Here is a 15,278-nt window from a genome sequence, read left to right on the forward strand (position 1 = left end):
CGGCGGGAGCTCCCTCCCGCTTTGTAGTCAGCGCGGAGAAATCGGCACTTTCGGGGCATGAGTCATCTGACCTATTTAGCCATCTTAGGGAGAGATGAATGACTCCTTCTGAGGGCTCCTCTCTCTCTCTCCTGTCTAGACAGCCAAGCTCTCGACTGCAAACACCTTCCCTGGCTCTCCTGAGCCCGCCAGGCTCCTTTCCGGGATGCGAGGGATGCTCCGCCAGGCACGGGGCTGGATCACACCTGGGCGTCCTCAGGGGGACCAGAGCTTGGCCTGGCTTCTCTTGCTCTGGGCAAGGGAAGATTTCAACACCAAAAAGGTGGGAATGCACTTCTGGAAAACACCGTCCGTGTCTAAGGAGGGTTTCGTGGAGCTGAGCTCGCTCGGGCTGTGCTGGTGCTGGGACAGGACAGGACAGGACATTTCAGCCCTGAACAACCCCTGTGTCAGCCAAGAACAGCCGGGGCTTTATTCCAGGCTAAACCCTCCGGGTGGCTCCGAGCCCCGGCTCACCTGGGGCAGGTGCCATGGGATGCTCAAGCCTGGGGAGCCTCTCCTTGTCCTCACACAGACGCAGAACAGAAAATGACTGTGCAGTTCAAAGACTCATGCTAATCTTGGGGAAAAAAACATTTTTTGCAGTTTTTCTGTCGTTCCTGGGACCATCGGGACTTTCTTTACACAGAAGGAAAATGTTCACGGGAGCAACTGACATCTTTTCCAGGTTATCGTGGTCTGTAGCTCACCTACCTCTGTCCCACGCTGCAGCTCAGCTCCTGAGCCTTCCTCCACGGGAGCACAGGAGAGAGACCCAGAGATGCCAGGAGGTTTGTTTGGCACGAGGAGAGGGAAGGCTTGGGAAGGTGGCACCAGGGGCACCAACAGGGCACTAACACAGTTAACAGAAAGCTGCACATCTGGGAATGAAAGTGCTTGGCTCTGTCCAAAAAGAGGGACTTTGGCACTGAAAGGAGCCAATGGGTGACAAATGGCCCGGAGCCATCTTTTGTTTGAAAAGCAGGGGAAGAGTGAGTCACAGCAGGGATTGGACTCACATCTGTGCTCCAGAGCCCTCAGGCACATCCTGGATGCTGGGGATGAGGCATTGGAACCGATTTTGGAAAGCACGCTCCAATACCAGAGACAGGGAAAAACAGGGAAGCAGCCTGGGAAAAGGGTTTATGGTGGGAGACGTGGACAGTGCGTGGTTTCAATTCAGCACAGGGCTTGGGAAGGCCCTTCAGCACAAGTGTGGCCTGGGGAAACCATCCCAGGAAAGGAAGGACTCTTGCAGAGAGAGGAAACAGGTTCAGCCCAAGCTGAGGGGCAGACGCTGAAGCCAACAAATTAAAGAGGAATAAGGGGGGGCCACCAGCCATGGGAGTGATCAGCCACCAAATCGGTGGGCAAGGCCCTGGTGCCCTGGAGGCGCTGGAATAAAGCTCCACCAGCCGTGTGAGAGAAGAGCTTTCGGTGAGCAGGGAGCCCCTCAGGATGAGGATGTCTGGACTCCGTACGGGCAGGGCTTTGGGATCCGCAGCTCTGTGATCTGCACAGGGAGCAGAGGCACAGCCAGGCCCAGGAGCTGCTGGGGTGTGGCCCAAAGTCCTCCTGGTTTGGGTCAAACCCACCTCCAAAAGTGCCAGCAGCAGGGTGGGGAGGGAGCTGGGTCTCAGCTGCAGCTCCTCCTGTAGAAGACATCCCTGGCCCTGTGGCATCACCCCCTCTCTTCCGGCAGCAGGAGAGGCTTTGGGAGCATGTCGGAATCTCTGTGGGGTGACTGAAAGCCCCCAAGGACTCAGGAATTTCTTACCCAGGTCCCCCCACCTTTTGCTCCTACCCTTTGCCACCGGAGCCAGCCTTTCCCCAGGAGACAAGAACCAGACCACGTTCAAAATTAATATATATTTTTATTGAATAGTTGCTCTAAGTGGGCTTGTGAAGCCACCCATAGAATCACTTCTTTCACCTCAGCAGTGGTTCTGTAACAGTTATCAGCTTTGCAAGAGAGGAAAACCAAACAGAAGAGGGTGCAGTAAAATAAATAGGTTTTTTTTTTCTTATCTTTAAAATAAACTTTTCAAATAAATACTTTGGTTTTTTAATTTTTTTTTCCCTTTAAAGGTACAAGAGTATTGTCAAAAAAAACAGCCATCAGGTTATAAACATATACCTTATAGAAAGGGACTGGAACGGAGAGAGCTGGGGAGGGATCTTTACACGCTGTACAGAAGGGTTTTGTACCCAGGAACTCGGGATGAGAGCCTCGGGATCCTGGGGCTGTCCTGTGGAGCCCAGGGGGATCTTCCCAGGAGAGCTTTGTGCTGAGGACACCAGGGGAGGAGGAGGATGGGGGGCCGCTGCCAGGAGAGCATCCCGATGGAACGGGGCAAAGGGACAAGGTGGGGGCTGGACAGGCCTGGGGCTTGGGGTGACCTTGGGACAGAGGGTGTGGGACCTCCTCGCCCAGACCCAGCTCTGCGGGGTGGGATTGGTCCTGCTCGTGACAAAACCCCTCGGGGGCAGCAGGAGAGGGGCCCAGCGCCGCCTCCCTCACACATTCCCACTGCCCACCCATCCAAAACCCCTCCTGCCTGCCGTGCCCCTCCAGGGAACAGCGGGGTTGTGCCCTCAGGGGACACTTCTGCAATGTCACCCCAGGCAGGAGAACAGATCCCAGCTCCCAGCGTGGCTCCAAGAGGGTTTGCAGGAGATCCTGGTGCTCACAGAGAAATACCCCACAGCAAACTGAGCCCCAAGAAGTCCCAGCTCAGGTTTGGGCCCCCTGGATCAGTGAGCATCCCATGGGCTCCACGGGCTCCTCGGAGGAGCCAAGCCTGAGCTGGATCCTGTTGAAGACCAAGCCTGAGCTTTGGGGTGGGGGTCAGCCCTTATCACATTCCTATCGCAGACATTCCACTCCCAGCTCTGAACTCCTCCCAGCTTCCTCGGAACACCCGGAGACAGAGCGGCAGCAGCGGTGCTGGGCACAGGGGTTTGGGGCACTGTGAGCTCCTTCCCCTGCCAATCCCACAGCAGTTCCCCTCAGCCCCGGCTCACCCCTCTGTGCCACACTTCAGAGCTGTGCCCCATCTCTGATTCCAGGCTTCGGGACAATGGCATTTTCCCTCCAGTCTTTGGGTTCACCCCTGGGCATGGTCAGGAGAGAACTCAGTGGGATTTTAGTGGAATCTGAGTCACAAAGAGCTCCCCCCTGTTCTCTGAGGCACTGATGTTTCTCAAGGATGAGTGCAGAGCAGCCCAAGGACCTCTTCAGCCCTTCCAGCAGGAGGGGTGGGGGTGGGATGGGAGGACCCAGCCTGGTCCCTACGACCCTTCCCCTCTGGGACTGATTTGCCAGTGGGGAAAAAGGGGGAGTGGGACCAAGGGAAGCCTTGGAGGAAGCAAAAAACATCAGAGGGTCTTGCCTGGATGGAGCTTTGCACTCCCGGGTGGGAAAAGGAGGCTCTGGATGGGGAGCAGAGCAGGGGGAGCTCAGGTCCTGCTCAGCAGCTCCTGCATCCTGCTCCTTTGGCACCTGAACCTCTTTCCCTGCCTCAGTCTGCCCCCAGCCCTGCGAGTTCCCTGGCAGAGGAAAGACAACAACCCAGGGATCTGTCCCTGTGGGAGAGCAGAGGGCTCCATGTGACGCTCCCAAAAGGAAACCAAAAAAGACACGTCAGGACAGAGAGAAACCCAACTGCTGGGACAGGCAGCTGCAAACAAACACCCCGAGCAGATGGATCTGACTCACGGAGGGTGGGGCAGGAAAGGGGCTCCCAACCCCAACCAGAACTGGGGCCCTCTCCACAGGCAAACTGCCGGAGGTGGGGATGGAGCAGGATGGATCTGGTCGGAGGATGCTGGGAAAAGCTCAGGGAAAGAATCTGAGGCTGCCCACAGCCTTCCCCACCACGGCCGAGCCCGGTGAACCAGAGCTTCGGGTGCTTCTCCTTGGAGAGCTTTTGGTGCTTCCCAAGCTCTCCTGAGTGCCGAGAGCGAGGAAGGGAAATGTGCTGAGGAGCCCCAGAGGGGGCGGGCAGCAGGAATTCCAGGTGAACACCTGCCCCCAGGAGCGGGGCAGAGCCCAGCAGGCTGAACTCCTCCAGCCCCCGCCGGCCCTGCGCGTGGCTTTCGTGTCCGCCCTCAGTGAACACAAAGCCCTGCTCCGGTCCAGCAGCCCTCAGCGCCCAGCCGGGGCTCTCCTCCTCTCCACTTCCTACAATCATGGAATCATTCCTGCTGGAAAAGCCCTCTAAGACCTCTGAGTCCAAACATTAACCCAGCACTGCCGAGCCACCGCTGAACCATGCCCCCAAGTGCCACAACTCTGCAGCTTTCAAACCCCTCCCCTTCTACATGTCCAGTATTCCATCAAATGGATCTCCCAGGTTTGCCATTCCACGGAGAGGAGCCATTCCTGAGCCCTGGCCGTGCTCCTCAGCCCTCACCGGGCTCCGGTAGGAAGGGAGCTGCTGCACTGACCCAGAAAAAGCCCATTAGGTGGGAGCTCCTGGCAGTCCTGGCCTCCCCCCAGCTGCTGAAGGGAACTGCGCTGCCGTGGCCGTGCCAAGCAGAGCTGGCTCTGGGCAGCCTTCCCCTCATCCCCCAGCTCCAGCACCTGGGGGAGGTCACCCCGCGCTCGCATGACTTGGGAGGCCGTGAAAATGATGAAGTTTCACATGTTGAGTCATTCCACCATCAGGAGAGGAAGCAATGAATTGCAAAGATACAGAGGTGGTAACTAAATTTACAAGTGGGATCCGTTTAAAAAGGAGGAAGAAAAAAAAATCAAAGTAGAGCAAGTTGGAAAATTCTGTTCATTAGTTTTCTTTAAAAAGTTTCAATGAACTGTTTCACATTCTCATTCAAGGGAGACAGTTCCTCCAACCCACAGGGAAAAAGGGACCTTTTCTCCCTAAAAAATGCTCTCTGGTTTTCATGAAGAAGGAGTTTAATCAGCACCAATAGAAGAGTGAACTGAGCCTTCCAAAGGAAGGAGACTCCTGTAGGAAGTGTCTCCCCACAACACCACCTGGAAGTAGGGAGCCAAACAATTATTGGCATGAGGATAAATATATTTGCAATGTATTTTGTATTTGCTGCCACAGGAATGGTCTCAGAGGGGCTCACACACCTACAGGGCATCCTCTGAGGAGGTTGTGGCCTCAAAATCCAAATGATTCCAGAGTCCAGGCTGGCCCCAGGGATGTACAATGCACAGACAGGGCTCTGTCCCTCCCTGATGCCAGGAGGTCCCTCTGTACCCCGGAGCATCATCCTGAGGTACCCACGGATCTTCCCACATCCCCCCTGGGCTCTGGGCGACGTCAGGGGGAAGATTTCACTCCTGTCCATAACACTCTCCAGCACAAACCTCCCACCAGGGATGGGACTCATCCCCCTTCCCCTGGGAGCCTCGAGTTCAATGTTTGGGTGCCATTTGAGTCAAGGGAGCCGGGCACTGCCAGCACAGGAATTAGTGAATAATGGTTCCAAGCGGGATGAATCACTCCCTGGAATGGCTTTTCCCCGCAACAGAGGGAGCTTGGATCCACCACGATTTTTAGAAAGCGAATGGATGGAAAGAGGAGTCCCACAGTGAGATTCCACTTCTGCCTCGCCCCTCAGCCAGCACTGAATCCTCCCTCCCTGCAGAGCAGACCCCCAGACATTCCCTACTCCTCCCTTTCCCCCCCTTCCCCGGGAACCCAGGGTCTGGGATTAGCAATGAACTGACTGGGAAATCATCTTTTCCAGCGTGTGCAAGTGCACCAGGAAGCCAAGCCTTGTACCTGGCACCATTCACAGCAGTATCATGAATATTATTAGTAATAGACCTACCCATCCTAACGTTATATTTATATATACAAAAATAGATCCACAGAACTCTACGGGAAGAGGCGGCTGGGAGGAGGCGACGGCCGGGCCCCAGGAGCTGGGGCTTGGAGAAGCCAAGGGATGTGTTGCATATATTTCTCCAGGGGCACCATTCCCTCCTCTCTGTGCTCACACACCTGGCAGTGGGCACAGGCAGGCAGAGCCGAGCTCCAGGACACCATCCCGGCGTCAAACCCCCCCAAATGATGCCAGCAGGGTCACAACCAGCAGCTGGCACTACACAGAGATGGGGCTGAGCCCAGGACCACCAGGAGTCCCCCAGCCACAGCAACCAGTCGGGGTTATTTCATCCCAGCAAGGAAACGCGGAGCCCTGACCCGGATTCCAGTGTCCGTCTGCTCTGCAGATGGCCCAGCCCCAGGGCTTGCTCCAGCCCCGTTCCCGGTTGTCCATGGGGGGCACAACCCCCTCAGCGAGGCGAAGACTCAAAGGAAACCTGGCGGGGAGACAAGGTCGGGGTCCCCAACTTCGACACCCCCTCCTGCTCCCCGTGTCCTCCAGCTCCACGCAGGGTGACAGAAGGCCCCGCTGGGGAGTCCCCGGAGCAGTGGCTGCTCACAGTTGGCTTTGCCATATTGTTTTAAAGTGAATTCAGTGCTGGTGGAAGGTACCAGATCGGGGTTCGAGCATGGAGCCGGTGCCTGTGGCATCTGGTGGGGGGTGGGATGGAGCCGGGTGGCAGCTCCCACCTCAGGCAGCCCTCCAAGGCCGGGAGAAATGAATGGCAATTTCCAAGCAGCTCCTTGTTCTCAGCCAAATCCCAGAGGGGACCTTTCCCTTGCTGCAGTCGGGCAGGAGCGAGTGGGCTGGGCTGCCTCCGATAGCTCCTTCCCCTGCCAGAAGGTTTCTAAAGCTTCCCACACCTTCTCTTCCTCTTTGAGACAGAAAAACACGGTGCCACCTCATTTTGGAGCTCGCTCGCTTCTCCCAGTGGCTTCCAAGCCTGGAGAGAAGCCACTGCCACTGGTGAGAGCCCTGGGCACCCCAGCCCCTGCCTATGGCCACCTGAGAGGAGAAAGGCCACCCACGGAAAGTGCTGCAGAGGGAGAAAGAGCAGGAGGAGGAGGTCTGGCTCTCGAGGGGCTCTCGGGCAGGGAGGCACTGACCTGTCTCCTCCCCCATGGATTAGGACCACGCTGTGGGGCAGCTCCTAAAACTGCGGAGAGCAGAGTCCTGAGGAGCCTCAGGTCACCCTTGCCGTGGGGGCAGAGCCCCAGGGACCCTCCGGGTGACCTTTCCCTGGGGGACACAGCCAGGGAGGGCACCCTCGGCTCGCTCTGCCTCTCCTGGCCCTCTCCCGCATGTGCAAAACCACTGCCACCCCCCAGCTCGGTGCCAGCTCCCCCGGCCACCCAGCCAGGGTGTCCCAAAGCCTGGGGGACCCCCGGGTCACCCGTCCCAATCCCGGAAGGTGATGGTGGGGGGAGGGGGGGCACTGCGGAGCGGAGGAAGCCGAGGGAGGAGGGGCACGAAGGAGAGAAGAGGAGGAGGAGGGGGAGGAAGAGGAGCAAAGCCCGCTTCTCCTCCTCGGGAGGGTCATACCGGCTTGTCCAGCGTTTTGGGGAAGGGCGTGCCGCTGGAGGAGGAGATCTTTCTGCAGACCGTGTTGGTGTGGCTCTGGCAGCGGCAGCCGGGGCGTTTCAGGCCGTCATAACCCCGCTGGCAAAGTTTGAGGCACCCCAGGGTGGGAAAGTAGCAGCAGAGGCAGGGCATGAGGAGGGACAGGACGCTCATGGCAGCCCAGCGGGCGCAGCAGGAGCCCGGCCCGCAGGAGCAGGGGTCGTCGGCGCAGGTGTCCTCGTCGTCGGTGGAGCAGTGGTAGAAGAGCCCCTTGACGCAGCAGAGGCAGGTCCCGTAGTCGAGGAGGCTCTCGGCGGAGCAGAGGCAGCGCTGGTTGCAGAGCCAGCAGGAGGGGAGGCTGCGGGCCGCCGTGCACCGGGCGCAGCGGCAGCGCCCGCACGCCTCGCACAGCAGCAGGTGCCCGTGCGCCGGGGCCGGCTCCGCGCCCGCCTTCCGCGGCGACTCCTCCGCCTTCAGCTCGCCGGAACGGGGCTGCGTCCGGACCAGCGAGTGCCCGGAGTGCGACGGCGTCAGGCTGCTCAGCAGGCGCTGCTCGGAGGCCGTGGTGCCCTGCGACACCGAGCTGGCCGTGCTGGAGTGGCTCAGGTGCGGCTGCAGAGGTGGCATCTGGTGCTGCTGGCTGTGGCTGCGGTGCAGGTCCTGGAAGGTGGAAGACGCCAGGCGGTCCTGGGACCACTCCTGCTTGTGCGGGGGCTGGGACAGCGAGGGGTTGGAGCGGGCTTGCTGGAAGCACGCCGCCGGTCTCTCCACGTAGTTGTTGCTGGCACGGATGGAGCGGATTTGGTCGATGGACAGGACCTGCTGGAAGTCCTCGGCGGGTGGGTCCATGGTCTCGTCACAGCTGAGTTCAGCCACGCTGGAAGAGAGCTGCATTTCCAGGAGCTGGGAGACCCTGCGGCATCAGGGCACATCTAAAAATCCTAAAGGATGGGGCAGGAAGAGAGAAAATATTCCTGTTATGGGATCCATCCATCCCAATCACTGAATCACAGACTGGTTTGGGATGGAAGGGACCTTAAAGCTCATCTCATTCCAGCCTCCTGGACCTTCCACTGGACCAAAGCAGGACACAAAGGCTGGCTGGAGAACTCCAAATGAAAAGATTTCCAGCAATCAGACCCGGAGTGTTTCTGTGCCTGGGAATACTTAGGCTGGACGCATCCCAAGGGAAGGGCTGTCGGATCTGCCCCTCGACCCCGGCGGGCACAGCCTCTCCCCGTGCTTCAGAGCCTCTTGTGTCCTTCCAGAGGATTTCCCACCCCTCACCAGCACCTCCTTCTCCTTCCCCAGGAACACGTGCTGGCCCTCTCCAGAGGAGGGGAAATGGGAAGCGGTGACTTATCCAGAGGCATGGCAGCGCTGGGAACGGCGTCTCCCTCAGAGCAGGGGCTCTCTCTGCTTTGGGTGTTCCCAGCACACCCTGAGCACTGGGAGCACTGGGATGGGGAACCTGAGCACAGCTAACTTTAGGCAGCAGCAGTGACAAATCAGAGTCATGGAATCATTAAGGTTGGAAGAGCCCTCTGACATCAGCAGCTCCAACCATCAACCCAGCACCACCACCACGTTCACCACTAAACCATGTCCTCGAGTGCCACATCAACTTTTTTTTTAAACACTTCCAGGGATGAAATTGCAAGTAATGAGCCCCACGTCTGGCCAAGGACAGGACTATCCCACAGACTCCGAGTCCTGGTGGACTGCAGCATCCCTTTACCCCATCCACAGCCCAGGAGCCAATTTACCCCATCAGTAGCATTGAGAAGGGCAGGTTTCCCTTCAAACCTGGCACAGACAAGAGGGAAGGCAGCTTTGGCACAGGCAAGCCCCATCGTGCCCCTCACACCACCCTGCCGTGCCCTTTGCTGTTGTTTCCAGGACACGGCACTTCCCGGGTGGCCGTGCTGGCAGCAGAGCCCCATCGTGCCCAGGAACATCAGCACCACCAAGGGCCGTGGGATGGGGCAGGGAGGACCCCATGTCCCATCGCTCCTCGTCCTGGCAGGCTTCACCCCATGGCACCATCTCCAAACCCTGCTCTGCCAGACCCCGTCGGGGAGACCCCTCGGTGGGGCTGGGAGAGGAGAGGGAGCAGCGGGCTCGGGAGCCACGGGACAGCTCCTGGCCTTGGGAGTGAGGGAGACACACAGCTCCCGCTCCGCCACCTGCACACGGAGCTGCCCAGGAGCGCCCAGAGGACGGACATCGCTCGCTGTGCGCCAGAGCCCAGCCACGAGCTTCCCCCCAGCACTTCCAGCCCAGATTTCCATATGGGATACGTGCTTCCCGTGCACAGCCAGCTTCCCCGGGACAGAGGCGTTCTTTGCTGGCAGATCACAGCAGTGATCCCTCAGTGACACGGACATTGTCGCGGTGCCAGGGCCCGCAGGAAAACGCTGCTCCAGGAGGAAGCTCCCTACGGCGTTGCCCACGCTCAGCAGGACGGGGCGGCCGCCACTTTCAAGTAGGTGAAGGGGCCACAGGTAGAATCTGCTCATGCAGCAGAGAGAGGCAGAGGGAAGATTGATTTTCATTAGCTAGGCTGACCTTGAGGAGCAGGCAAAAGCAAAGGCAACTTACTTTGACTGTTCAAGCAAGATTTCGTCTCTCCCATCCCCCTCTCCGGAAAGAAAAGGCAACTGATCCTCTCAGATTTGGGTTTTTCCCCCCTCTGTGCAATTCCCCATGTGGGGGGATGCAGGCAGCGAGGAGTCGCTCACCCAGGACACCCACAAGTGATTTGGGTACCCTCTTCTGTCACAGCAATACCAAGGTGAATTCGGAGGGCACGGCTGACCCAGGGAAGGTTTGTGGGCACCCTGCCGGGATGGGTACAGGCCAGAGGCAAAGCTCTCCCGGCTGTCACCTACTGCCACCAAGCTCCTCACCTGGGAGGGTCTTGCTAAAGCACAGCCTGGGGACCTGAAGCCCCAGCGCTCCCTGAAGAGGGATGACCCATCCCAGCCTGCAGCTGGGGCTGTGCAGAGGGGAGCAGGGAGCAGCCTCGATGCATTCCCACAGCCCTCATGACCCAGATCCTGTCGGGACGGGATCATTCAGGGGACGATGCAGGTTTCAGCCCGGAGCAGTTGCTCACACCTGGGTGTCCATCCCCACTCACCTGGGCTCAGTACTTCGGCATTCGGACTTGGCCAGTGAGACCAACCCCGTGAGGGTCCCATGGGGACCCCCAAAGGGAGAGACCCTGCAGAGGGTCCCACTGCCCTGGATGGGGCTGGGAGATAAAGGGAAGACAAAGGGCTGGCCCAGTACAGGGAACCCCAATCCTCTGAACACCGGGAGCTCAGGAGGCACAAGGAGACCCCTGAGCCCGGCTGGGGCAGGAGGGACACCGTGAGGAGGAACCGAGCCCCGGGGACATGGACAGAGAGGAGCTGGCCATCGGCTGTGCCGCACACTCCAGATCTGGGGGCAGGGCTCAGACACAGCATCTTGGGAAGGACAGATGTTGGGAGCATCCCCAGCACTGGGCTGGGGCCCGAATGCCCCCAGAGCTGTGATTCCGGGTGCAGGGATCAGGCAAGGACCTGGACTCTCTGGCTGGGGACAGGCAAATGTCCCTGTGGGAACCAAGGGGAGCTGGGCAGAACATCTGTGGGTCCTCCAGAGGGGCTGAATGACCGGAGCTGGAACCCCACTTCTTCCTCCTCCCCACCCTGGGACAGCCCAGTACCCCCTGCTCCCTCCCAGCCCTCCCTGCTCGATTCCAGGGCTGCAGTCGGTCCTTATCCCAGCCCACCGAGCTGAGCATCCCCGGGGCTCTGCTGCACCCCTCCCTGCCTACCTGCCCGGCCCTGGGGCGTCCCCCCAGCCTCCTCCTCTTCATACCCTGCCTGCCAGGCGGGCATGCCAGCCCCGGAAACCGGGCCAGCTTTATGGCCACCACCAGCCCCAAACATATAAAGTTCGTGCGATAATGGGCCAGAGGAGGGATCGTAAAAGCAAATGATTTACAGGCTGGAGGTGGCTGCGAGCCGGGGGCAAGCGGCTCAGGGCGCCAGGTGGGAGAAAAGGGACCCCCTCACCGTGTCTGGGTGCTGCGGGGTGGAGCGAGATGCCGGGGGGAGGCTGAGCCCCCGGCCCCACTCAGCGCGTAGCCCACGCGGGGCTCGCACCCGGCGCGGTCCCGCAGCCCCTCCACGCACACGCAGCCCCCGCGTCCCCGGGACCCCCGGGCCCCGCCGCGGCCCGCCCGTGTGCGGGACAGCCCACGCGTGACTCGGACCCACACGCGGCCCCGGCCCCACCACGCGCACCCCACGCGTGTGCAGGACCCCAACCCCCACCGCGCGGAGCCGCAGCTTCCTTGCACAGCCCGTGCGCATCCAGGGACCCGCGTCCCTTCAGGAACAGCCCACGCGTGCCCAGGACCCCCATCCCCGCTGCTCACGCGTGCCCGGGACCCCCGCCCGCCCGGCCCACTCGCGTCCCCCCCCGCCGCGTTCCGCCGCCGTCCCGCAGCCCACGCGTGTCCGCGCCGGGCGGACTCACCCCGCAGCCGCCGCCGCCGGTCCATCCGCCCGCGGAGCCCGAGCGCGGCGGGGGCAGCCCCGGGGCGGGCAGCGGGGCAGCCCCGGCCCCGCAGCCGAGCCCCGCGCCGCGGGCAGCGGGAGCGGCGGGGGGGGCCCCGCGCTCGGTGGGAACGGGAGGCTGGGAGGAGGGAGGAGGAGGAGGGATGGAGGGAGGAGGGAGGGACCTGGCGCTGCCCAGGAGCATCGCGCTCCCCCTCGCTCTGCGCTGCCTTCCCGGAGCTCTTAACGCTTTACCCAAGTGGCGTCATCCCGCTGAAATGGACTCGGCCCATTAGCGGCCCCGCAGAGCCCCGCAGCGCTCCCCAGGCGCCGCTGCCGCCCAGCCCCGCCGCGGGATGCTCAGCCGCTATTTAAACGCTTCCGTCTGCCCCGGGCTCCGTGTCCCTCCCTGCGCCCTCCGGGATGGCCCTCCCGCGCCCCGGGCCGGGGTTCCCCTGCGCCACCGGGACAGCCCCCCTTGGGGACACAGCAGAGACACGGGATGGGCTGGCGGCAGTGTGACACCGTGGGCAGGTCGTGTCGGGTTGGGCCGCAAAGGGCCGGGAACGGCTCGGGATCCGCCACCTTGGGTTTGATCCATAAATCACCGTGAAACGGGCACAGTCACCTCAGGGAATCACGGAAAAGGTGGGAAAAGACCTCTGAGGTCATCGAGTCCAACCTTCTGCCAGCTCACCTCTTCCCAGGGGACACCAGGGACAGCCCAGGTGCCATCCACCTCCGATACTTCCCTGAAGTCCGAGCCCGCACCTGAATTAGCTCCTGTAAGAGACACTCAGGGCAGAGAGGCTGGAAAGCAGCTTTTCCACACTGAGACCCACAGAATCAGCCCACACACGTCCCACTCTCCCAGAAACAAAAAGCTTGGGCTTACGGTCCAAGCAGGACCTGGATCTTCCATCCCAGAGGTTTTCCTGAGTGGCTGCGTGCTCCCTCCTTGCTACTTTCCCTGACCGTGGCTCAGGAGCACCAGGGATCCTTGTGACACCCCTCAGCCCTGTTTATAAGTAAAGTGGACCTGGTCTGACAGTCCCAAAGACACAAGGCCACCCTGATGACACTGGACGTCACCTGCAGACCCCACCAGAGCCCCCACCCTCCCTCCATTCCTCTTCCAGGGTGGTCACCCATCCTTCCTGGGAGTGCTCACCAGATGAGCAAAGAGATATCCCCAGCTCAGGGAGGGCTCAGAACCTGTCTCAGACAGGTGAAGATGAAACCACCGAACCCTCAGGCCCCTCAGCCAGGTCCCCAGCAGCACAGGACCCCCTTGGGGCAGGCAGGACCCCAGGCTGGATGGCAAACACAGGGTCTGAGTGTCTGAGAGCAGGATGGGGACAGAGGGGAAGAGAAGGACCTGGAATCAGAGGGATGATTCCAGCTCTGCCGCTTGTGGCTGTAACAGATGGGACAAACCAGGATGATCCCACAGACCTCAGGGGCTCCCTCCCAGCTGATGCCAGCAGAAGCACTGGAATCCCCCCAGCTGGGGCCAGTGAGTCCACTGTCCCACATGGTGCCCAGCTGAGCCTTTCCAGCCTGATTTTTAGGCATTTCTAGGCTGATCCCATCTCCATGGGATCCCACCAGGGATGCTCCCCCAGGAGTTTCTCCAAGAAGAACGAGTCCCTGACAGCATCCCTTAGCCCCGGCTCCAGCTCAGAGCCTTCAGGCTGAATCCCTGTGCGCTCCCACCGCCCCCTCCTCTTCTCCCCATTGCTCTCAGTTCCATCTTTAAAGGCACAGAAAGGATCCGAGCTGCCCAATTCCCAGCCAGCTGGCTGGGAGCACCTGACTACTGGGAGCACGTGTGATGTCCTCCCTTTCTCCCAGCCCAAATCTCTCACTCCCACCTTGAGGTGCCGGTGATTCAGGCTTCCCTCGCTGGCTCACAGCATCCCAGTGCAGCCTGCGTCGTGCTCAGCCGGCGCCGCTTTATTCCTCACTCGCTGCCGAGGGAGGGCCAAAAAGGCATGAATGCAGAGCTCCCGGGAGGAGTGGGAGGGTGGGAAGCACAGGGAGAATAGCAGCCTCCCGGTGAGTTATTGACCACGGCACCGCTGGAGAGGAGGGCTGGGAACCCGCGTGCGTTTGCAAAGCAGGAAAGTTTAGAGCCTCCCCCAAGGGAAGGGCCTGGGATGGAGCCCCCCTGCTTCAGAGGGGTTTTGGCTGCTGGGAGAGGGATGTGGTTCCTCCTGAGGAGCTGTGGCAGAGGAAGGTGTGAGACTTCTGTAGGTTTCTGGCCATCTCTCCCCTCGTGGGGTGTGTGGGAGCAGGGACTGAACAGCCCTCCCACAGCCCACGCTGTGCCCGCTGTGCCCCACGCTCTGCACCCCGCCCCAGCTCCTCAGCTCTCCTTTGGGATTGGTCCCACCCCTCATCCCAGTGGAAATCCACCACCTTGCAGCCCTTGAACGCCGCTGGGGTCCTGCCCAAAGGGATGGGCAGAAGCAGCTCCTGGGTGTCCCATTTATGTCTGAGGCTGTCAGTGCCCATCCTCCCTGGGCAGCTGAGAGCACCGAGACACCGACATCAGGATGGACATCCCGGGGTTCCCAGCTCCAGCTGAGCCTGCTCAGCAGGGCCCCAGCTCCTGTTGCAGACCCCTGCATTTGGAGAAGTCCCATCCCCACCAATCCCCACAGATCATCAGCAATTCCTCCCCGCTCTGCTCTTCCCATTCTCCCTGCACGTCCCCAACATCCCCAAAAGCATGGGGAGTCACTCACTTTCATTTCCCTTCCCAAAAAGTGTTTCTCTACATCCACACCTTGGTCACAAATCTGAAGGAGCTCGGTCTGAAGCCCGGAGAACTTAGTTGGGATTTTAAAACAATCAGGAGAGCTCAGCACCATTTTCCTCACAGATCTTCCAGCCACCGCTGAGCCTGACCAGCTCCAGCCCTGCCTGAGCCCACAGCCAATTCACCCCTGGGAATCAGCCCGGGAGTGGGCAGGAGAGCAGGACATCCCAGAGCAAGGCTGAAGCTTCCTGGTCTCTCCTGCTGCTGTTTGCCAAGCCTGGGCGCAGGGGGAGGGTAATTCACCTCCAGTTAAAGATGATGCAGGGGAGGGAGAAAAAAAAGAGAGAGGAGAAAGAGAACACGCGATTCCCCTGATTCAATCAGCCAGAAACAAGGAGGTGCTGGTGCCCTCTAATTTGGAGATTCACAGATTTTAGGGCCAGAAGGGACCGTGATGCTCATCTAGCCTGACAGTCTGTATTATGTAAAAGCCACTT

The 15,278-nt window shown here is 60.3% G+C and overlaps 1 protein-coding gene across 2 annotated transcripts; it reads right to left on the minus strand.

Annotated features, from left to right (window-relative positions):
• Window positions 1–1,893: 1,893 nt before the first annotated feature.
• SPRY3 (sprouty RTK signaling antagonist 3) lies at window positions 1,894–13,976 on the minus strand. Of its 2 annotated transcripts, none has more exons than XM_069015752.1 (2): window positions 13,892–13,976; window positions 1,894–8,405 (listed from the first exon to the last, which is right to left on the minus strand). In XM_069015752.1, the coding sequence occupies exon 2, from the start codon at window positions 8,356–8,358 to the stop codon at window positions 7,441–7,443; it is 918 nt and encodes a 305-aa protein (XP_068871853.1). In that variant the 5' UTR covers window positions 8,359–8,405; window positions 13,892–13,976; the 3' UTR covers window positions 1,894–7,440. The 2 variants fall into 2 exon arrangements, with proteins under 2 accessions (XP_068871853.1, XP_068871854.1); XM_069015753.1 differs by lacking the exon at window positions 13,892–13,976 and adding an exon at window positions 11,998–12,074.
• Window positions 13,977–15,278: the final 1,302 nt, after the last annotated feature.

This window comes from Aphelocoma coerulescens, chromosome 4A (assembly GCF_041296385.1).
Source record: "Aphelocoma coerulescens isolate FSJ_1873_10779 chromosome 4A, UR_Acoe_1.0, whole genome shotgun sequence".
NCBI classification, from domain to species: domain Eukaryota; kingdom Metazoa; phylum Chordata; class Aves; order Passeriformes; family Corvidae; genus Aphelocoma; species Aphelocoma coerulescens.